This window comes from Cyprinus carpio, unplaced genomic scaffold (assembly GCF_018340385.1).
Source record: "Cyprinus carpio isolate SPL01 unplaced genomic scaffold, ASM1834038v1 S000006749, whole genome shotgun sequence".
NCBI classification, from domain to species: Eukaryota; Metazoa; Chordata; class Actinopteri; order Cypriniformes; family Cyprinidae; genus Cyprinus; species Cyprinus carpio.
The window spans coordinates 144,052-167,780 of NW_024879348.1; the positions used below are offsets into that span (position 1 = coordinate 144,052).

The 23,729-nt window shown below is 37.5% G+C and overlaps 4 protein-coding genes across 6 annotated transcripts in view; all 4 read right to left on the reverse strand.

Moving 5' to 3' along the window:
* The window catches only part of LOC109085862 (chromosomal protein D1-like), a 166,714-nt gene that overhangs the window by 122,423 nt on the left and 20,562 nt on the right, over positions 1–23,729 (reverse strand). The window lies entirely within an intron of this gene.
* The window catches only part of LOC122144679 (histone-lysine N-methyltransferase 2B-like), a 170,766-nt gene that overhangs the window by 58,399 nt on the left and 88,638 nt on the right, over positions 1–23,729 (reverse strand). The window lies entirely within an intron of this gene.
* On the reverse strand, positions 1,745–11,008 carry LOC109111945 (dual specificity protein kinase CLK2-like). 3 transcript variants are annotated; one of them, XM_042755806.1, is made up of 13 exons: positions 10,853–11,008; positions 9,285–9,478; positions 7,791–8,046; positions 6,826–6,916; positions 5,918–5,984; positions 5,360–5,476; positions 5,032–5,198; positions 4,812–4,906; positions 4,529–4,658; positions 3,552–3,634; positions 3,127–3,206; positions 2,929–3,019; positions 1,745–2,795 (listed from the first exon to the last, which is right to left on the reverse strand). In XM_042755806.1, the coding sequence occupies exons 2-13, from the start codon at positions 9,476–9,478 to the stop codon at positions 2,604–2,606; spliced, it is 1,563 nt and encodes a 520-aa protein (XP_042611740.1). In that variant the 5' UTR covers positions 10,853–11,008; the 3' UTR covers positions 1,745–2,603. The 3 variants fall into 3 exon arrangements, with proteins under 3 accessions (XP_042611740.1, XP_042611741.1, XP_042611742.1); XM_042755807.1 differs by lacking the exons at positions 9,285–9,478; positions 10,853–11,008 and having other exon boundaries at positions 5,918–7,678; positions 7,791–7,932; XM_042755808.1 differs by lacking the exons at positions 6,826–6,916; positions 9,285–9,478; positions 10,853–11,008 and having other exon boundaries at positions 7,791–7,924.
* LOC122144661 (histone-lysine N-methyltransferase SETDB1-A-like) lies at positions 11,399–21,770 on the reverse strand. Its single transcript, XM_042755792.1, is given in 16 exon segments — positions 11,399–11,689; positions 11,864–11,952; positions 12,066–12,268; positions 12,366–12,464; positions 13,903–13,950; positions 14,063–14,290; positions 14,366–14,532; positions 15,271–15,387; positions 15,867–16,210; positions 17,108–17,367; positions 18,135–18,240; positions 19,939–20,025; positions 20,104–20,107; positions 20,192–20,194; positions 20,267–20,395; positions 21,754–21,770. Coding segments are annotated over 16 exon segments (2,019 nt in total). The 3' UTR covers positions 11,399–11,571.

Below are 23,729 nucleotides of genomic sequence, written 5' to 3' on the forward strand. Positions count from 1 at the left end.
TGCTAACATCAGTTTAATCACAACTATGTGTAAAAATCAATATTTTAGTATGGTGAAGCTGACCAACTATTTTCTTTAAACTTACAGCAACTTAAAACAGTTGAAGAGAAATACCTGTTGTATGTTTATTGATCTTAACAGATTAAGGGGAAGATCTTTCCTCCCAACAGATGGGAAGGTAGGAGGGAAAACAGTTCGAGGAGCTTTACAGACAACATGAGATGAACATGTGAATGAAGTCAGTGTTGAAGGAATGACATTTTTAACATCAACAGCTGTTACACTATTCAGCCTCAAACAACCTGTTTCTATTTCACAATTTGACAATACAAAATTTTTCACTATTATATTATATATTATTATTTATCGACTAATACATTTTATTTGGGCTATAGAGACTCTAGTATGAACACTTTGTCCATTGCCTCGCAAATATTAGCCATGAAAACTTACATGTGAACATTATTGTTGCCGTTCATTAGGTGGAATTGTGTTTTTTTGCACTCTTTAGCAAATACTGTATTTAGGTTGTATGTTGGGTCTGTTGTTGTTTTAACTTCTCTGTTTTTCTCTTGACAGTAGGTCTTGAATGACTAAATGACTGTAGTAGATTACGTCTGCTAGAGTGATGCTTTCTGAATAAAGCTGGGTGGATGGTCAGAGAAAAGGTGCTTGTAGAAGAGCATTACTGTGGTTGTCTACACACTAAGCTGTGCTCTTTAAATCTTTTGGCCATGAATAAGGAAAAGAAGGCCAAAAACAAAAACGTCTCTGGATTTTTTCATTCTTTCACTGTTCATAATATCTTAGGCTTGACATGTTTTTATGTTTTATACATTCACATATTTTTAGTATCCCTACCATCTTTACGGTTAGTTTTAAGGAATGATGAACGTTTGCTGAAGATTTACCCTCAGGCCATGCGAGATGTAGATGAGTTACTGTAGTTTATTCATAGGAACAGATTTGGAGAATTTTAGCATTACAGCACTTGCTCACCAATGGATCCTCTGCAGTGAATGGGTGCCGTCAGAATGAGCTGAAAAAAATGCTGATAAATCACGATAATCCACATGACTTCATTGTGTGAAGGGAAAAACAATCATTACGGTGTTTTAACTTTTTGAACAAAATACAAACCCTTAATCCAAAACAAAGTGAAAAAGTGAATTCCCTGTTGTCCTCTCACATCAAAGTCCACCAACAAATTTGTACAGAACTGTTTTAGGCTTTTTTAAAAATTTGTAAACAGTTCTTGATCTGTTCAGTTATCTCCTAATTCAGAGAGAATTAGGCTGATGAAACTGTGGCTGTTTCAAACACAGATCTGATTTCAGTAGACATTAACTGATGGACTGCAGTCACATGGATTACTGTGATGTTGGTATCAGCCATTTGGACTCTCATTCTGACGGCACCCATTCAAGTGACGTGATGCTACATTTCCCTAAATCTGTTTCCATGAAAAATAAAAAATCTTTATGTTGGATGGCTTGAGGATGAATGCAATTTCATTTTTGGATAAACTATTCCTTTAAATGCATGCATCATATCCATCTGAGATATTAAGACTGCATGGAAAAACAAAGATTAAATACTCGGAGGTTCAAACGATTCCTGAGGGATGTGCTTTTTAAAGAACAGATGTTTTCTATCATTGAGTTGTATAACCAAAGTAAGATAATAAAGTGCAGAAGAGTTTCATAGTATTCAACTCTAGTTAAAGCACTGCACTAACATCCAATTAAGTGCCAAAATTTTAATTTCATTTCAGCAAAGTATATCATCTGCACACATACAGTCAATATAGAAACAACATTACAAGAATGATGTGATTGTAAAAACATTTGGCCTGGAGAGCCGATGTGAAAACATTCACAGCAAGCAAACAGACAGGCCCTTTATTCTATAGTCACAACATATTTCTATTCGTATTTACAAATTTATACAATCAAATCCATACAAAGACACAAAATATGACGTCCGGTTCACTAAATAAATACTGTAAACGTGTGCTGAGGGACAAACTCACCAGAACACTGCTGCTCTGTAACTTGGTTTGAATTGAACTGAATACAAACAGTGTGTGTGTTGCGATGCATCTGTGATTACCAGCTAAGGGCTCAAATGCACAAAACAGATTTGCCCGATGAATAACTATATTGTAAGAGTGATGCTGTTTTGTCGGTTACTTTCTCAAATGGAGTGTTACGTTAATGCTTTTTTCCCACCCATCAAATACATTTTCCTCTGCTTATGACTGTCCAAAAATATCATTAGCCACAATTGGCTGGAAGAACTGAACTTGAAGGGAGTATTTATTCAAAAACCCTTCAAATGTCCAATCAATCACACAAGCATGACACTTTACTGCGATCTTCTAGATGTCCCAAGTTCCTCACATTCTCCCGCTGCACACGGAGCGGTTCTCACATTATGGGAAGATGATTGAGAAATCATATACTTCAGCTTTATTTAACTTCTCTTGCATTAGAAAACTTTTTTGCAAAGTCAGTTCAGCCCCATGGTATCTCTCTTGGCATGCGAGTCCTCAGGGTTTTTTGGCGTAAGACAGAGATGCTGGTTGAAGACGAATGTCACTGTCACCGACTGATGTCGCGGTTGCCCTCCCAGCTCTTGCCGGAGCTCTGGTCAGCGCTGCAGATGGTGCTCTGAAAGAAAGGATGTCTCAGGGCTGCAGCCAGAGTGAGACGCTTCGTCGGCTCGTACTCCAGCATGGCCTCGATCAGATCGAACAGCTGGTGATGCTCTTCAGCTTCAGAAAGAAGATATCTCTATTTGATAAAGAATACTGTATGAGAACACTGACATCTGACCACCCAGATTTATATACACATTAAAAAAGTAATTTATGTATTACATGTCAGAAAACTTAAATATGAAGTCCCAAAACTGTCTGTTACTTACCCGTAAAGGTTTGCAGTTTTCTCTGACGTATCTTCCTGCTGAAGAGTTCTCGTCCCAGTCCAGACGTCCACGATAAAAGTATTTCTGTTTCCTATGGGGTGGAGAGAGAATTTAAGCTGCGTATGTAAGCAAGAAATAAACATAATCTACACTATAAAAAAATGCACAAGAAAATTCCAGTCAGTGTCAAAAAGGTACCTAGTCTTACGAATCATACGGGAAGGAACAGGGCCCGAAATTCTCTCCATCATGGCTAAATGCTCCCGATTATCATGAGTCTGAGAAGCACAAAAACAAAATTAACATGAATAAACATTACATAGTTTGACTCTGACTTGTTTTGTGTCTTGTCAGTTTCACAATACAGGTGCAACACATACTGTATGTTCCTATACAGAGATCTGTGTGTGCGTGAGAAAGAGAGAGCATTAGTGAGCACATCTGAGGTCAAAGTGTTGATGGCAGGTGTTTGGCTTCAGTGTGCTTATGTGGACACCTCTAAGCCTTCGGTCAGAATCTATCTGATCTTAAGCTGCTTAGTGAACATAAACAAGAGTGGTAGACTGTGTAGATCTGCTGTCATGATAGCATGAAAAACCAGGTAGTGGAGTTAGATTTTGTACCTGGAAGAGAGTGAAACCGAGGTAGTACTCAAAGAGTATGCAGCCTATACTCCACACGTCACACGGCTGACTCCAGCCCAATTCTGCAAGAAAAAACAACTGGGTTTAATATTGAGTTATGGAGTCATCTAATGGTGACATCATGTTACTGCATCATAACCTTATAACCAGGACACTGTACAGTATATTTAGTCAGCAGCAAGTGTGCAAACTGTTAAGGTCGAAAGTTAAAAAAAGTGAATAAATCACAATGATGAATCTCTGCAGCTCTGCAGCATTTTTTTTTTTTAAATGAATACTTATGTTCAGCAAAGACACATTAAATTAAAAGTGACTGCAAATAAATGTTATAAAAGATTTCAAATAAATACAAATAAAAACTTTCTATTCAAAGAATTCTGAAAAAAAAAGTTGTTTCCAATAATAAAAAAAAAGAAATGTTTCTTGAGCAATGAATCAGCATATCAGAATGATTGTGACACAAGAGACTGAAACAATGATGCTGAAAATTCAGTTTTGCTTTTATTTTTACAATATAAATAATTAACTCCACCTTGGCAAGCATAAGAGACTTTCAGAAACATTTTAATATCTTACCGACCGAAACATTTTTATAGGTAGTGTACTTACAAGTAAGAGTGCCCACTAACTCATTTATATTTATATCAAATCAACATATTTTTATAAGATAATATTTCAGAACAGATTAAGGTTGGGTATAAGCTTTCATGGCAACCAGTCTTACGTTGGACAATTCCCTGCAGTCTGTTGAATGAAGTCACTGCGACCTCTGGCTAGCTCTAATTAAATTCTTTGTGCTGGAAAGGAAGAAGCTAATCTGTGTTGCTGCAGCGATTAACTCATTCTTGTCCTGTGACTTCAATAGTCACGTTTCATGCTAATACCAGTTATTTCATTCAAATTTACATTCAGAGCATTGTGTGCTGCTTAAACATGCCGTTTGGTCATGTCCTTACCTAGAATAACTTCAGGTGCTCTGTAGTGCCTGGTAGAAACAATGGTGCTGTGGTGCTCGTGGTCAAATGTTGCGCTGCCAAAATCCACCACCCTCACCGCCGTGTTCTTCACAGTACGCTCATCTCGCTTCTACCACAGAGAGAAAGATGGGGAGCATCAATTATCATGAATTCCCCTCATTTTTTCTTTTAATCTATGTTAGTGGTCAACTAAGAGATTTTTCAGCAGCTCATGCTAGAATGTTAACATACACACAAAAATAATGACAAACTCTTTCATTACCTTCTCCACGTTGTATGTGATTGTGAAGTCAGAGTTGACAAATAAAATGTTTTCTGGTTTCAGGTCTGTGTGGGTCAATTTGTTTTCATGCAAAACTGCAAATAAGGAGAAACAGAACAAATCAGCATATTCATAAATACCAGAAGTAGGACTGGCCATTAAATACATAGCAAATGGAGTCTAACTTCTATTAGCTTTTTAAAATAGTGTTTACACTTACACTTGACAGCTAGGCAGATCTGGTAGGCCATATGACGCACTTGACTGATGGAGTAGGGCAGGTAATTGTTTTCTTTGAGGAAATCAAAAGTGCTGAGAGCCAACAGCTCAAAACTGATACACATATGGCCATGATAGTCGAACCAGTCAAACATCTGGACACACAGACTAAGAATCGAGAAATAGAGAAAATAATACAACATTTAGTAAGCAAGTTACCAATACTGTGGTCTTCGGTATACCTCAAGGTAAGTTTGCACCTAGATGCTCTATACTTTAAGTACTGCATGTGATTGCTCAAAACATGCAAGATTTTGATCCAAACTCACTTCTTATTCTCAGGATCTTTCTCATTGATTCGTTCCAGTACGTTGATCTCTAGCCGGGCTGCCTCTTTGTACTTCTCCACATTTTTGATGATCTTCAGAGCGATGTGTGCTCCACCCCTTAACCAAGCAGAAGAGCATTAATTCAAACACTGCAGTTTTCACTTCTGTCAGTTAGCTTTCTAACTCTTACAAGATCGAAAACATGTATAAGCAGTAGAAGAAATGAACCACATTGATGGGACTATGGTGAATAGATTTCTTGTTTGTTGTAGGGTGACACAAATAAAATCATTATAGGGCAATAAAAGCACTGGCAAAAGATGGAATGGTTCTTATTTTTCTGAACATTTTGTTAAAGGAATCATAAGCCTATAAGCCCTTGTTTTTTTGCTGCCTGTAATAATCACACACTGCATTTCTGGCCCCAAGAGCAGATATTTCCCAGCCTAACAACTAGACAGACATTTTAACAGCCAAGCAACACTTTTTCGTTTGAAGTTCACACCATGCTGGTTTTGTAATAAAGCAGCTGATTGGTTGCCAAGTGATGACGCTCACCTGCGATGATCAATACATTGCATCACCCTCCCGAAGGTGCCCTCGCCCAAAGTGCTGACAATCTCATCTAAGAGACAAATAGAAGGAAAAAGATGTAGAGAAAGGGGAGGGGAGATGTAAAGAGAGCAATTAGACAGCGTATTTAAAGAGCCATCCTAAACAAGCTTCCTAAAATCACATTTATAACCAAAACTGTGACTATCTATACGGGTTAACCTAAAAAAAAAAAAAAAGTAAAAAATCTGACAAGTGGCAATATGCACAAACTTGATGAAAGGAATAATGTAAACATGGTCAGAAAAAAACGTTACGTTTTTCCAACAACAAAAATAGTCTACATTTCTGTTTTTAAAAAATATTAGATCACAAAAAAAAAAAAAAAAAAAAAAAATCACTAAACGATTTTTAAACTATGGGACTGCTTTAAGCTAATTCAAAAACGAAAAATTATTTTAAATTCTATGAAAAATGACACGCACAGCAACTATGGAAATATTGTGAATGTCACAGTGCAATCGTATCCTTAAATCTAAATGACTGACAGCATAGGCGCAATGTGAATCTTGACCAGAATAAAACGCACATTATGGAGACGTGGAAAAGCTAAATCTGGGAACCTGGCCGGCACGAATTAAAAAGGATCATAATTCTTCTACACAGCAACACAAACAGCCCAACCCCACTGAGAAGAATAAATAAAGGAGCTATTAAAGACATGTTGGACATGCCTTCCCCCCTTGCCTGTTCCGGCAAAAGGGGAGAACATTCTACGACAGCATCATCATCACCACCAACATCATGATCATGACCTCCTGCCCTACCCTGTGTGTGTCTGCTGTGTGCTGGTACTGATAGGGAGAAAGGTTACGATATAGGAGTAGAGGAGTAGTAGTAGTGGCAGTGTGTACATCTCTCTTGCAGGACGTCGCCACTCCGACAGATCAGGTGACCCTCCTCGTCGTCCCTCACACACAGTGCCCTCGTCCCGCTGTCACTCCGCTGCTTCGGCCCCGGCCAGGGTCACAGGTCAGAGGTCACGCCACGACCGCAGAGGGAGGAGGGGAGGTGGGCGGAGCGGGGAGAGTGGAGGGGGGCAGCCGTAGCCACGGCGTCGAAGATGAGCAGTGTTGTAGTTGTTGTAGGTAGGTTTGGTGGTCATGGGGCGATTCGTATGACACCACGTGAGAAGATATATATAACGATAGGGATATAGTGCAAGGGATCAAGTCAAAGATAACATTTTACCCCTCCCTTCTTGCTTTCAAACTCCCCTCATCCCTCTGCCTAGCAACCCTGACAAAAAGTCACAAAAAGCAACCTGCATCAACATTTACTCATAGAAGAGCACATGAGTAAAGGCATTGCTAATTCACAACTATTACATCCATAACATCTCCAAAGAAAATGGTGCTCTAATGGGAGACTGGAAATAAGATGAAAAAGAGCTGAAATTATGAAACAGCTTTATATGCTTTCATTTTTGACATCTAAACTGTGTTGAAAGAGTTATATAGGTGTGCAGATACAGCAAGATAAAGAATGGATGAAAGTTATGAGATATTAATTACAGAGGCTCTCCCAACAAAGCTATTCACTGAGTGTATTACCATTAATGTATATTGGATTGAGCCTCACTATTTAATGTTACAGATGGGGCTAACACTGAAAGCCAAGACTTGGACTATCACTATCAAAAAAGACAAAACGTCAACAAAAAGAAGAACATAAAACAAAGGAGTTCATACTTACCCAATCCTGGGGCTGTGGAAAAGAAAAGCATTATGGAGAAAGAAAGACAGGAGCGTGTAGAGGTAGAGATAGGAGAAAGGATTTGGGGGAGGGAAAGAGCAGGCTCGGGTATTGAAGTACTCACCGAGGACGATGGGCTATAGGACCTGGTTCTACGCCGCCTTCGTTTGTGCTTACGCCTGCTGCCTTTCCTCCGGTACGAGTCCTCACGCTCCCGGTCGTGGCCCCCGCGGTAGTCGTAGCTGGGCGAGGCATCGCGGGAGTAGTAGTTCCTCGGCGTCCCGTGTTCCCTGTCCCGATCGCGGCTGTAGTCCAGACGCCGATAGCTCTCGCCGTAGTGTCTGTCGTAAGGCCTGCGGTCTGAAGAGCGGTTGTCGTAGCTGGAGAGAAGATGAGTGTCATTTAACACAGAATGATTTCCAAGTAAGCACTGCATATTACCTGGTTTTAAATTAATATTCATAAAAAATGTATAATAAAATATATTGGACCTGACACTCCAAAATGAACCTCTGATTGTCATATGATCAGAAGTTTAAACATTTAACATTTTTATTTTAAATAAAGTCTAAAGTATATTAAAATTTGAGAAATTATTCATTTGCAATTCAAAATGTGTATATTTATTATGTATATATAAATACATACGCTTACAATATATATTTTGAAAATATTTACATACATTTACATGTATATATTTATATTCATATAATTTAGATGTAAATATTTGATATATAAATGGAAATTTTTCACATACATACATACATACATACATACATACATATATATATATATATATATATACACACATGCATGCATGCATGTGTATTTGTATACACATAATAAATATACACAGTACACAGACATTATCTAAAAAACTTATTTTGGATGCGATTAATCGTTTGACAGCACTAAATATTAATAATAATAATAATAATAATAATAATAATAATAATAATAATAATAATGTTACAAATTTATTTTAATTTTATATACATAGTTTTTGAATGTCTTATGATCAAAACTACAGTTCAAACAAGAATATTTGAAATATTACTACAATGCAATACAACATTTCTATTTGAATATATTTTACAAACTAATTTATTCCTGTGACAAAGCTGAACTTTCAGCAGCCATTACTATAGTCTCTTCAGTGTCACATGATCCTTCAGAAATCATTCTAATATGCTGATTTGGTGCTAGAAATTTTACTTTTAATTTTCACTTTATTATTTTATTAAAAAGAAATATATGTCTTATAAATGCTGAAAACAGTTTTTGCCTTTTATGCACATTAAAAAGCATGATTATTATTATTATTAATACTACTGAGTAATAAAAAAGGAAGTATTATTAAGGTTATATTTTCTAGACAAAAAAAAAAAAAAAACAAGAAAAATATTATAATAATCTTAATTTACAGCACAACTAAACTGAAAAAGTGTCAATTTAATGTTCCTGTGGTAAGGGTTGACAACAATCCTATTACTCGGCTTAGAGGAAGTCTGCCTCAATTGCTGTCAGCCTGTGTCTTTTTGAGCTGTGTAAGGCATCAAGCACCGGTAACTCATGCAATTTGATCATTTTGGTCAATGCTTCCAGTACAAGATCATACCTCCTGGATCTGGCATAACCGGCATCCTGTCTGTGTCCCCTCCCTCTCCTCTCACGTTCACTGCTGGAGGAAAACGTCGGTGAGCGGCGATGTCGAGGTTTTCTCCCTCGGTCTCTGTCCCGCTCACGATAACGATCTTGGTAGTTGCTGCGGCTGGCCCTCTCCGAGGACGGGTACCGTCTGGAGTGCGGCATCTGCTCAAGGTACAACAAATATATTAAAATAAACAAGAAAAAAAAAATACAATACATGTTTAAACGGAAATTGGAATCTCTTTAATATTTGTAATATATAACATTAACATACATTTTTAATATTTTAAGCAAAACGAGAACCCAGCATACATGCTTGAATGGTTAAAATCTCTATGTTTACATTCAGTAGGGTAGACTGTTATCTATATCTGCTAAAAATAGAGGAAGTGAGAATGCAATAGCCTGTGACTTTTATATTCTTATAGAAGAAAGGGATCAAAAATAATAACTACTTAATAAAACACTTCTAGTAAGCTTTTCATATGCTGGAAAAAGGTCTATAACACAGGCATTTAATATAAACAATAATCAGCAAATACAGGAAAAAGTCAAACAACTGTCTAGTATTAAAAGTCCATAAGTGGACAGTTTATAGAGGCAGGTCAGAACAGATCTTAAAACACTTGAAGGACAAACAGAACGTTAACAAGGAAATCTGAGATTTTTAATTAATAACAATTTGCTACATTATTTTTATTGTGTGGTTAACACACGTGTTGTTAGTGTTATGCAATACTGAGGAGAGGACCACTCAGGATCTGCATGGAAAACAGCCTTTATATTATACATCAAGAATATTACAGGATTTGTATGCATATGCATTATGCATAAAACATATTAAGGGGGGAAGTTATACGAGGCTAACGGTAAAGAAAATGAAGAATGAGAATTAAGATGACTATTTGAATATGAACATGCATTTAAACGCGCGATAGAACATCTAAGATCTGGAAGGGAAGAAAAACAAACAGAAAGCTGACGGGTTATAATACAGAAACTCTGCCTCAAACTACACCAAGAGCCAGTTATTCGAGACAACTTCTATATTTAGCGGAGAAACCTCAGAACAAGCTGCAAGTAACGTAAGGAAACACCGAGTAATGTTACTCGAAATTAACGGTAACGTTAGTGATAAACGTAAGCAGATGAACAGATGTTTATTATATATAATAACAAGAAAAAACGACATTTTCGCTGAAACGAATGGACAGGCTAGCCACCTAACGTTAGCTCAAGTTGTTATTGGTTTACATCGGTATTTCTTTTACACTTGTAATAACAGGGAATCCGTATATTAGTCGTCTCTATTGTTATAAAATGTGCGGCAGTGTCGATACATGGCATGGAACCGCAAAGTTTAAAAACAGCATATAAATACTATATTTTTCGAGCTAACTAGCTGCTGTGCGCGTCGACGGCCATTTCGAGATCTTCTCATCTTCAACGGGCCTTTCCTCAAACGCTCGTTCGTGGGGGATCCGGCTGAGAGTGGGGCAAAAAGTGACAGACAGTAAAATTATGTTTTGTAATCACCGTTTTAGCAGCCAGCCCTGTGCGTTTGTCCCAAAGAAAATCCGTGTTGACGCTTCGGCTCCAAATTTCTTACTCAAGCCCAATTAAACAGTGAAGAAAAAACAACTTCCGGTCCCTCCTCCAACGTTCTCTTTATACGCGCGCGTGCACATCCGACGTAAACAGCGCACTATTTATTCCAAGATGATAATCCGCAAAAATGTGCAGCTACCAAATAGCATAGTTACTACAATACCCCCAAAAGCAAACCTGAAATAGACAAAAAAAGCGTAATATATCTGAAAGCGCTTCGTTATTTTATAGTAGTAATAATTGTATTAATTTAGTTTTGTCTGATACTACAGTAAGACTAACACAGTACAGAGTTTTATATATTATACATACCATACTGTCATATAAAACAAGTTTTATTCCCCCTCCCCCAACATGATTATTACACAAATATTACACAAAACTTTGATATTTGCAAATTTTATTTACATTTATTAAGTGATTATTAACATTTATTGTAGAGGTAAAAAACAGTAAAAACAAACAAAACTAAAATAAAAGCAATGACACAAACTTTAATATATTTTATACTTTTCATATTCAGTGGGTCATGACTGGAACGCTCTTCCAGAACAGTGCCTCAGCTATGCTTCTGATGGCTTGGTCAAACTGTTTACAATGATAACACCTCAAGGAGAGCTTTAGTGTTTTTTCTTGAAAGCAGTACATCAGAGCAGCCTCCCTGTGCACCGCAGAGAGCCACAGCAGCAGAGCAGAACCTTCCCCTCCACACTGCCAACCTCATAGTTATAATCCCACGTCAGCTCCGTCCCCGCCTTGATGCGCCTGGTGAAGACAGACGAGAGGAAAACAGAGTAAGACAACTTTCTGGATAAAACATTACAATAGCATTCAAATTAACATTAAAAATAGCAAGACTTAAACTTTGGGTTAACCACTTATTTTTAAGTAAAACTTCCTTTATTAGAAAACCAAGCTGGTATGAATCGAGGCACTGACTTGCTGGCGAAGAATGCCACCCATGGAAACCGAAGGTCGTGTGTGTCCACAAAGACGTTCTGAACAAACAAATTCGGACTGCAGCTATGCTGTTGAGAAATGCGGGATTAATAATAAAAAAAATTTAGATAGAAGTGAATAATATTTTCAGACTTGTATCACTGCTGACACATCTTTAGTGACGAGGCTGAGTCTGGCTTACGTTGATGAAGCGGCCGAGGTTGCCTTCTTGTCTCGCGTCTATGATGTAACAAGTCTCCTCGCCGTTGAACAGTCTGCGGGTGTTTCTGCCTGTTACAGCTGTCCTTGTTTTCTCATCATTTGCGTCCAAGGTTTCTGGAGGTTTTACTCTCCTCTGGAATGACTTTATGGCAAAGCAACGCTTTGGACCTGAGGTTTCTTCACCTACAGACACAAATTACAGACTGAGAGCAAATTCAATGAAACACTAGAAACAGACAACGATGAACAGAAATTGAGAATCGAGAGAATAGAAACTGACCGTCCCCTCTCATTTGTTTGATCACTTTCTTCTGAGCATCTTTATATGTTTCATGTGGCTTATGGGATAGTTTTCTCTCATCTAAGAACATGTGATTCACTAAACAGGTAAAAAAAACAACAACATCAGGCAAGTTTACTACATGATAGAGCCACGTGTATAATGCAAAAAAGTTGCCAGATCTCAGCCTATGTGCCTCGTTGTCTCTCTTACATCAAAAATATGTTATGTTTATATATAAAATATATTTATATAAATATATAAATGTATATACACATGTAAATGTTTTCAAAATATATATATAATAAATAAAAACCGTAGTACACATTCATATACAGTGGCGTGCAAAAGTTTGGGAACCCCTTGCAGAATCTGTGAAAAGTAAATAATTTTAACAAAATAAGACAGATAATACAAAATGCATGCCATTTTTTATTTATTACTGTCCTGAGTAAGATATTTTACATAAAAGATGTTTACATTTAGTCCACAAGGCAAAAAATGGCTGAAATTATTAAAATAACCCCATTTTTTCTTAATACTGTATGATTTTGAGATCCATCTTTTCACAATAAGGACAATTGAGGAACTCAAACACAACTATTAAAAAAGGTTCAAACATTCACTGAAGCCCCAGAAGCAGAAACACAATGCTTTAAGAGTCTTTTAATATTTAGTGCTTTTTGAATTTGAAGATCAAGGTAAATTGTACTTAATTTGTCTTTCGGGAAACATGCAAGTATCTTCTGTTACTTCCAAAGGGCAGTACTAAATTTGGACATCTTCATCCTGTTCAAAAGTTTTCACCCCCTGGCTCTTAATGCATTGTGTTTCTGTTTCTGGAGCATCAATGAATGTTTGAACCTTTTTTAATAGTTGTGTTTGAGTGCCTCAATTGTCCTCAGTGTGAAAAGATGGATCTCAAAATCATACAGTCACTGCTGGAAAGGGTTCAAATATGCAAAGATGCTGGAAAACTGAAGAATCTGCAGGACCTGAAGGATTTTTCTGAAGAACAGTTCTCAGATTAACTGTTCAGAACAAACAAGGGACTCATGCACAACCATCACAAAACAAGAAAACAGTCATGGATCATCCAGGTAACCACACACTGTATTAAGAACCAAGGGTTCACAAACTTTTGACTGAGGTTATTTCAATAATTTCAGCCATTCTTTTGTCTTGTGGACTAAATGTAAACAAACAAAAAAAAACTTTTATTTTGTATGCAAGTAATCATTTGACAGAACTAAGTGAAAATTAGAAATAGTACCTTAGCAACTAACAAATAAATTTGTGTTGAAGCACTAAATTACTAAAAGGTAAACTGGACATAAATAAAATCAAAAATTTAACAAACTAAATTTGAAATAAAATTAAACCTAAATAGTAATGGTTAAATTATAAAAAAACTATAAAAATGACAAATGCACAAAACAAATGACAATAAAAATAAAATAAAAAAATAAAAGGCGATTCAAAATTGTAATGAAAACAATAGCAGCATAGAAATTACTAACATAACGGTGCATCTTACCTTCTGTCTCCTCTCGTTCCGTGTCCAGTTCCATAAGTTCTTCTCTTTCTATGGATAAAGAAAAAAGAAAAGATTTGATGGTTACACATAGAAATGAAAAGACATGCAATTATTTGGCTAATGTCTTCATATGGTCGTAAGGTTGAATATTTGAACACACCTTCACCACTGCTGGAGTCTTCTCGGTAGAGAGTGTTTTTCCATAATGGCCCTGTTTTCATTGTTATGGTCTTCTTGTTGGTTTCCACCTCTGTGTCCGAGCAGTACGCCTCGCTTTCATAACCCTCTTTCAGTTTCTCCACACCCTCAATGAAGTCAAGGTTGGCCAAATATTCATTGCCAGACACGGTGTCGTCTTCATACACTCGGTCTTCGTTTACTATTTTACCTGTTAGGTGATAGATGGAGGTGATGAGGGAGGAATTTTGTTGTACGCAAAGACCTATAATGCATGTTCACTTACCAGTGAAAACACATACGAAAGTACCCTTGGCCACATCATCTCTGCAGCGGATGCCCCATCCCTTGTGCTGTGTCTAGAGCTCCAGCCGCAGCTGCAGACCGTGCTGAACCAGCCTGTTGCTGCACATTCTCGGATCACAACGGCACAGAGGGTTACACTCATACACCCTACAGAGATGAAGAACAGAATTTCAATCAGCTTTGTGTCTGAATATATAAGGGTAACTTGTTTTTGAGGTGAGAAGGCTATACGCTGCTGTTTAAAAGTTTAGGGTAAGTGAGATTACTTTTTTGAATAAATGTCATACTTTTATTCAGCAAAGATGCATTCAATTCATCAAAACTGACAGTAAAAACCAAAATTGTTACAAATAAATGTTGTTCTTTTGAACTTTCTATCCATCAAAGAACCCTGGGGGAAAATCATCACGGTTGCCATAAAAATATTAAGCAGCACATCGGTTTTAAACATACTACTAATAAGAAATGTTTCTTGAGCACCAAATCAGCATATTAGAATGATTTCTGGAGGATCATGTGACACTGAAGACTGAAGTAACGGAGTTGAAAATTCAGCTTTGCATCACAGGAATAAATTAGATTTTAAAATATCCACATAAAAACTGTTATTTTAAATAATAATAACATTTCACAAGTCTCATGTTTTACTCTATTTTGGATCAAATAAATGCAGCCTTGGTGAGCATAAGAGACTTTTAAAACATTTTAGCCACAAACCTTTGACCGGCAGCATATCTAGCTATGTGCTGATCTGGAGCAGATCAAGATTACTATATTTTTGACAATAAAATAAACACTGATGTGTCACGTCTGATATTAGAGGGGCTCTACTGTAACCAAATGATAATCAGACATACAGAAAAACAGACAGAGTTTGTTTCTAACCCTGTTGGCAAGGTGGTTGGCAATCTCTTATGTGTGTATCCAGCACTAACATCCACTGGACCTCCACTGCATAGGGACGTAGCCTCAATGGTCAGCTGGTGGCATGCACACTTTGACCTGTCACACATACAAATACATAATATTTAATAGCAATTTCCATCATTTAAAAGGAATGTTCCAAGTTCAATCCATTTCATGTAATCAAATAATTATCACTTGTTGGCAGTCTAAAATCAGAAGGGATATTCAGCTCCCTAATTCATTATTTCCCAGCCAAAAAAACGCCTTTTCTGGGAAGCCATATTTTGGGTATGATCTCAAGAATTATGACTTGCCAGAATATAAATTAGTTGGTCATTATGGTAAAACATTTTTGGAAAATGTTAGAATCTGCATAAAACATTTTACAAACCTTTAAAGGCCACCTACAACAAATGAACTGAATGATGACTCACAAGTCTAAAGTATCTTCTGAAGTAAAAGACAACATGCCACAGATAAACAGCTGTAAATAAACATTGACCTGTACAAAACCCGGAAAATTCCTTTCATTTCACAAATTTTCGCCTACAAACGCAGACTCAAAAAAACTGTACCTGTCCTGACAGCCATCTGTGCAGTCACAGCCGATCAAGAAATCTGGGCTTGTATTGATTGAAAAACCCGGAGCTGGAACCCTGTCTTTGGTGTAACTTATGTTAGGAGCAAGCGTATTGTCCACTTCATTAATGCAGGGCACCGGCAACACCTCTCTGCCCTCTGATATGTCCGGCAGGTAGAGGTGAGGCTTGCCGGTTGATGTGGAAGGAGGTCGGGCGCGATTCACAAGAACAAACGGGTCCATACAGAACATTTCCAGGAAAAGGAAGTCACAACGTGTTTCTAACAAGTATTCCTGCACTTCCTGCATGTCGCACAGGCTCCGCCCACACGGAGAACGATAGAAAAAAAAATGTGGAAAAAAAAAACCCTAAAGAGAGCAAATAATAAGAAATGTTCCTTGAGCAGCAAATCAGCTTATTAGAATGATTTCTGAAAATCACACTGAAGACAAATTCAGATTTGCATCACACGAATATATAACCTTTTAAAATATAACTAAATAGAAAATATTAATTTCATAGTGTAATAATATTTAACAATATAGCCATTCTTGTTTTTTTTTTCTCAAATACATGCAGCCTTGGTGAGCATAAAAGACTTCTTTCAAAAACATTAAAGGGGTCATCTGACGATGCTAAAAATAACATTATTTTGTGTATTTGTTTTTGTGTAGTAGTTTTGGTTTTATGGTCCAAAAAACATTTTCTACATACCATACATTATTTTTGCTACTTTTCTGAAACGCATCAATTTTTACAAAGCTCATTGTTCTAAAAAAAAAAAAAAGTGTAGTGTGCTCTGATTGGCCAGCTATCCAGCGTATTGTGATTTGCCAAAAAATGTTACGCCCCTTACCATATTTGGAAACACACAGCGGCAACAATAATACAGCGAGAATAAAAGTTACGCCTTCTTTCTTTGCGTAAACATTTGGGTGGTGTTATGCAAATCATCCAACACAGTGACGTAGACATGTGGGGACGTGTTTAAACGAGGCGTTTTAGGAGGGTATGGACGGGTCCTTAACTTTAATAAATAATATTTCTTTGGGTTTGAGACTTTAGTCTTTATGGATCATATATATGCATGAACAACTTGTAACATTCTAAAGACAAAGAAAAACTTGATATCACATCATATGACCCCTTTTAAAAAATCTTAGTGACGCCAAAGTTTTCACCAGTAGTATACGTACATTGAGAGTAGATGAACACTAATTGAAGCAACTTCCTCAAACGCCACCCACCTTTCCATCGATGCGCCTTCTAGCCGTCATTCGCCGAAACTTAAAAAGCAGTGGTATAAGAAGTGGATTTTGACCACGATGCATGTCGCCTTGAGACGGTCTCACCCCATCCAGACATGCTGGACAACAGCGATGATTCAAGTAAATGGACTTGTTCTGGTGTTGCATTGAAAAACACTCTTCTTCCTCATCAGGGGCAGGTCGTTTTGCACTTCTAGAATATAGAGCCCAATATGACGTGGTTGGTGCTTAGTATTCCAAATCATTCTGTATTTAAAGAAATAGTTCACCCAAAAAATGAAAATTAGCTGAAATGGATTCACCCCAAGCCATCCAAGTGTAAGAGATTTGGAGAAATTTAGCATTACATCGCTTGCTCACCAGAGGATCGTCTGCACTGAATGGGTGCCGTCAGAATGAGTCCAGACAGCTGAGAAAAACATCACACATAATTCACAAGCAATCCACACGACTCCAGTCCATTACTTACCGTCTTGTGAAGTGAAAAGCTGTTTTAACCTAAAACCATTACTTCTGGCCAAAATATGTCTACAATCGATAATAACGCCTCCTCCAGTGACAAAGCCAACCCCTGTTGTCCTCTCAACATCAAAATCCACAGACATGTTTATTTAGAACTGTTTTTAAAAACAGCACTTGTGGGGATGTTTTTATAAGCTTTGTTTCGGACTCTCAGTCTGACGGCACCCATTCACTGCAGAGGATCCACTGGTGAGCAAGCAATGTAATACTAAATGTTTCCAAATATGTTCCCATGAAGAAACAAAATCAATCTACATCTTGGGTGGCCTGAGGGCGAGTAAATTTCCAGCAAATTTAAATTTTTGGGTGAACGGTGCCTTTAACTAGGACAAGCCCATTACTCACCTTAAAATTTGAGAAAAGTTCGTAAGACAGTTGAAAGCATTGTCAACCTCTCAAGGATGACCTTTTGGCTGAAGAAAGCAGCCGACATAATCTTTTGACTAATAGATGAAGCTCTGGTGACTGTGACCTGCACAGGATACGGCTCTTTTGAGGTGACAGTTGCAGAAGTAACAGTCGCTGAGGGAACTGCTGTCGAAGAGGGCTGTGTTGAGCTGAGGCGTGGGCATTTCCTGCTAAACAACAGAGTTGTGCATGAACTTAATTACGTTACATAAAGAGATAAATAAAAAAATGGCTGTTCTCATAAATGTATTCACTTTTTTCAATAAAAAGAACTAGAACATTTAAATTAAAATTGCAAAAGAACACGACTAAATTTTTTTTTTTTGTGAGAAAAATATTGATTTTTGTCATACTGATAATGAGCATGTTTCTATATCCCAATATACTGTATTACTGAATACATGCAATGTCTATTTGGGAACGTGCATAAAAGAGACAGGATGTGCAAAAAACACAAAAACTCTACCTCTTTATAGCAGGCTGTTGCGGTTTCTGTTGAGGTTTGTTGTTGCTGTGTTTTCTGTTGAGTTGGCTGTGTGTGGTTTCTGTTGAGGTTGTTGTTGCTGTGTTTTCTGTTGAGACGGTTGTTGTGGCTTATGTTGTGTTTTCTGTGGAGGTTTTTGCTGCGGTTTATCTTTAGCCAGACGTTGTTTGATATTACAATGTGTTCCAACTTGTCTGAGCCTTTATATATCCACTCTTTCTGCTTGTCTTTCTGAAAGACAACACCACCACATTTATCAGATCAAAATGATAGAAAATGCTGTGATGGTCCCCATTAAGTACCCCCACTGTCTTTCATTTTCCTTAGTATAAAGACATTAAATTGTAAAGTTCACAAATATTCACAAAGAAATCTAGCATCCCACAATTGATTAATTTGCACCTTAAAGCAGATCTGGAGATCAGGCTGCCATCCAATTGGAGCACAGTGCAGGACTCAAACTCGGCCATCCCGTATCGCCCTAGTGTCTTGCCCCCCCACGCGAAGCACTACAGCAATGGGTTGGGATAGACACGAAGATATTCCTTTCACCTGTAACGGAAATTTCTCATCCGCAATGTCCTTCCACACCTTTTTTTCACTTGCAAAGAAAAAAAGTTAACAAAATTCTCTTTTAGCAGTCCAGTGATTATATGGGGTCTTAAAGGGATACTCCACCCCAAAATGAAAATTTTATCATTAATCACTTAAACCTGGAGGCTTGTGACTGTCCCCATAGACTGCCAAGTAAATAACAGTGTCAAGTCTATAAAAGTATGACAAGTCGTCGTCTGAATACTCCATCTGCCATCAGACCCTGGTCAATCTGGGTTATATGAAGCGACAAGAACCTTTTTGTGGTAAGCGTTCTGTAATCATCCACAGCCACAAGGATGCGCTGTTGTTCTACATGTATTTTAGCTTTGATTTTGAAATAAAACAGTACATCCTTGTGGCGTGGATGATACAGCAGAGCATACACAGCATACGGTGATATGGAGAGACACAGAGGAGACCACTGACAAAGGAATTGTTGAATAAAGTCGTTATTTTTGTTTTTTTCGCTTACAAAAAGTATTCTCGTCGCTTGTCATATAACCCAGATTGCACATCTGATGGCAGATGAGTATTCGTCTGACGACTTTCATACCTTTTCTGGACCGGGAGAATTGTCACTGTTATTTACTTGGCAGTCAATGGTACAGTAACAGCCCTCCCGGTTTTCATCCAAAATAAGTTTAAATTGTGTTCCGAAGACAAACGAGCTTTTGACAGGTTTGGAACGTCATGGGGGTAAGTGGATTAATGACAAATTTTCAATTTTGGGGTGGAATAATCCCTTTAAAATAACTGATTGAAACTGAGTAATAAAGAAATTAAGAACGAAGAGTTTCTCACATTGTTTGCAGACAAGATGAAGTTCTGGAAGTGCCAGGTAAGCTGCATGACCATCATCAAAAACACCAAGAACCTAATAGAAAACATTTTTCTCTGACAAAATAGATGTTAAGAAAATTTAGATATTTTTATTTAAAATCCTATACAGTACAAGACTAAAATAAGACACAGAATAAATACTAAAGTTGCAAAATAGAAAACAAAATAACCTGGACATTATGCTAAATATTTCCTGTTACGTTCTATGAAAGAAAGAAAAAACAGATTAAGAATGGCCTGAGGATAAGAGAACTATCCCTTAAACATAAATTCACCTCATGCGATTCTTGCGCTCAGGAAGCTCAACCAATACTCCTGCATTAAACGAGGCCTTTCCTTTGCATCATCCTTTGCTGCTTGCCACAACACGACAGCCAATAAACAAAATCCTTAAGTATGGGAGGCTGGAAGAGAGGCCACATGATAAGCAGCAGCACCATCTCTTTACCAACTTTTTAAACTCCACCTTAGTATCTGCGTACCACCCTCTAAAAGGAAAGAAAGATGAGACGGTAACAAATGCAAACCAAATCTATTAGATTTTTTCCGCCTTCATTTTTAAGGTTTTATGAATTTACAGAATAGGTCAGTCTTACCTTCTGTTTGGGACGTCTTGTACTGTTCCTTTACTCCCCACAAGTTATGTGCCCTTTTCCCCAAAAAAACCGCATTGCCAACTTTAAGTTTTTATCTCTTTTTGTCCTTGTTGCTTGGAGGACTCACTGGGTATGACTTGGAACCTAAGAAAATCAGTGACAGAGAACAAATACTGCTACTGTATGTAATCAGTAATGTACAAATCACAATACACTTATTTGTAGCAGACATTCAGCTGCACAATGGTTCCAAATATTAATCAAATATTTCATTATATACACACAACAGTTTTAAAGTTTGGGTTTTTGGTAATATTTTTTTAATGTTACTGAAAGCTTTTTGTGAGTCTCTTATGCTCACCAAAACTGCATTTAAGTAGAGTAAGAACAGTAATGTTTGTGAAATAGTATTACTTATCTATTATAACTTATTATTTGACTATATATTAAAAATGTAATTTATTATGTAAATAAATGTCCCTTTTCAGTAAACTCAGTCACATAATCCTGCAGAAATCATTCTAATATGCTGATTTGCTTCTCAAGAAACGTTTGTTATTATTAGCAATGTTGAAAAGAGTTGTGGTGCTTCATATTTAAGTAAAACTTTCAGGATCACTTAATGAATAGCAAAAAAAAAAAAAAAGCATTTATTTTGAAATTCTAATCATTTTAATGCTCCATCCTTGCTAAATGAAATGCACTTATTTCTTAATAAAAATGTAAATGACCCCCCAAAATTTAACAGTTTTGTATTTTTTAATTTAAAATGTATGACAGAAACCATAATGCAAGAGATATTCGTAACCGATTAGTTCTGATACATCTGTTACACAAATTATGTAAAGCATGAGTTAATATACTGTGAAATGAACTGTACAAATACAAAATAAAGCTTACTTCCGGCAGGACTGGAGGGTTCTGCAGAAGCATCACTGCTGCTCTCATCATCAGTATTATCGACAAGATGACTCGCTGGATTGGTGAATGGCAGGGGGTTCAAAATCACTGTCCTCTCGAGGACTCTGATTCCGATTTAGGGGGTTCAAAATCACGGTCTCATCAGATGACTCTGATTTTTGATTTATATGGGTTCCAAAATTCACGGTCCTCTCGATGATTTGTGAATGTGAATTTACGGGTTCTAATACATCGTCTGTCTGTACGATGACTGGTCCGACATCAGGGGGTTCAGACAATCCGCTGTCAGCAGGACTAAGCAGAGAAGTTACATCTGTGTCAGAGGGGACTCATCATACAGCTATCTGCAGGCGAATTGGGGCTCTCGTTGTTGTTCCGTTTGCGGGCATGAAAGTGCTGCTGCACAGGAAAACGTAGATATTTTGAGAAGAATCTCAGCCTAGGTCGTTGGGGACTTGATTTGCTTCTTGTTTTTGTACTGTTTCGGTTCCTCAGTATCTTGGGAAATCCGAAACTCATGGCTGGCATGAGATGAGTTCAGGTTCTTCAGGCCATTGTTCAGCAATGATGCATATTCAGGAGGAGTCCTCTGTAAGTCGACTCCGGCTCATCGTGGTTTGTTTCTATGTTTGCTGTTTGTTTTCACTGAGCAAGCAACTTTCCATTAGTTCTAAACTGCTTGAAGGTGAAGACATTTCATGAAGTGATCAGTCTCCTTTGATGCTACATATGCTGAATAGGACAGAGCACCTAGTTGTTTCAGGTATTTTCAAGGAGAAGATCATTGCCAGACAAACGGAAGTTTAGTGTTACTTGTTTGCTTTTGTGATCTTGAACAAAGGCTTGCTTGACTTTTCTGAATCTCCCCGTTCAAGACAAGACATTTTCAGAGGTTAATGCTCTCAGCTGAGGTTCAGTCTTAATTGATGGAATGGCATGCACATGTGAAAGGTTTCGTGAAGTTGCTTGGAGGCGAAGCCATGTCCGACTTTATTACCGTCAACTGAGAACATCAGTCTTTATTTCTGGCTGCTAGGATCCTAAACGAGGACTGCAACAGTTGTCTGGTGTTCCTGAAGGACTGAGCAAAGCATCACTAAACTGGTTTCAGCTGCCGAAGTTCGCCTTAATTAATGTTAAGGAATAAGGAGAGTTAAGAGTAGCCTAAGTTATCATGTGTGTTTATGAGAACGCTCGAATTGCCCACTAGGGTTTATTGCATATGTTCAAGGGTGTGGCGTCAGATCCATGTCACACTGTGGTGGGAGTGTTTTAGAAGCTGACTTATAGACCGGCAATAGGTTTGTCTTGTTCTGACGGCTGAGAAGTCGAGGACATTTCACAGACTTTCGGTAGAGAGTCGAGTCCTTAACGATTGGCAATAAGGGTTTTCCAGGTATTTTCCAGCGTTGGCGTGAACAGATTCAGAACGCCGGTCTCAGGGGGCGAGGCTGACGAGGGATCTGTTAGAAGACGCTCAGAACATGATGAAAGGGGGGTGGTTTTGTGCAGCACTCCTGGGAGGAAGATTTTAGTTTACGCATCTGGACTAATCCAATCCTGAACGATCTGGATGACTTCCTGACCATGGCCCCAAGTCAAACCTTTTCAAGCTAAAAGAAAAGAATAATCAAGAACAAAACAGACGAGAATGACAAACAGCCGAAAACCCAGAAAGAAGACACAAAAAATTTGTAAAAAAGACAAATAATTTAATGTATATCATCAAAGAAAATGGAGGAAAATCATCAAAAATATGAGAAAAATTACAAGGGGGAAAAAAGAAATTACAGAATCAAAAATACAAAAGTAAAACTAATCAGCTGGTGACACCATTTTTAGAGTTAACATCCTCACCATCTGGTTCACAGGTTTCTTTGGTGCGGCTGCAAGAAAACAAAACAAAAGTGGTGGGAATACTACCTAATTCTCTTTTATCGTTACGTAGAAGTTTTTTAAATGACTTTTTATTTTACATATATCATGTTATTTAATAGGTATTCATTTAATGCATTGATATTACCACATATGAATAAGTATTAGCATTAATCATACTTTCTGCATGGTTTTAGAAGAATACATGACTAATGAGTAAAATAACACAAAGTTATGTTAATACCCCGTATAACCCCTCCTCCTAATGAATCTCTCTCTTCATCTCTCCATCTATTTCATTCCAACTTCAGCCGCCTCCCCTCTGTGCCTCAGCATCTGCAATGCA

What these genes read in the sequence shown, in the direction of transcription:
- LOC109111945 (XM_042755806.1), bottom strand. Translation starts at nt 9,478, where the DNA reads ATGCCGCACTCCAGACGGTACCCGTCCTCGGAGAGGGCCAGCCGCAGC. An exon ending in GATCTGCCTAGCTGTCAAGT is followed by an intron (nt 4,907 to 5,031) that starts GTAAGTGTAAAC and finishes CCTTATTTGCAG; the next exon opens with TTTTGCATGAAAACAAATTG. An exon ending in TCACATACAACGTGGAGAAG is followed by an intron (nt 4,659 to 4,811) that starts GTAATGAAAGAG and finishes TCTCTGTGGTAG; the next exon opens with AAGCGAGATGAGCGTACTGT.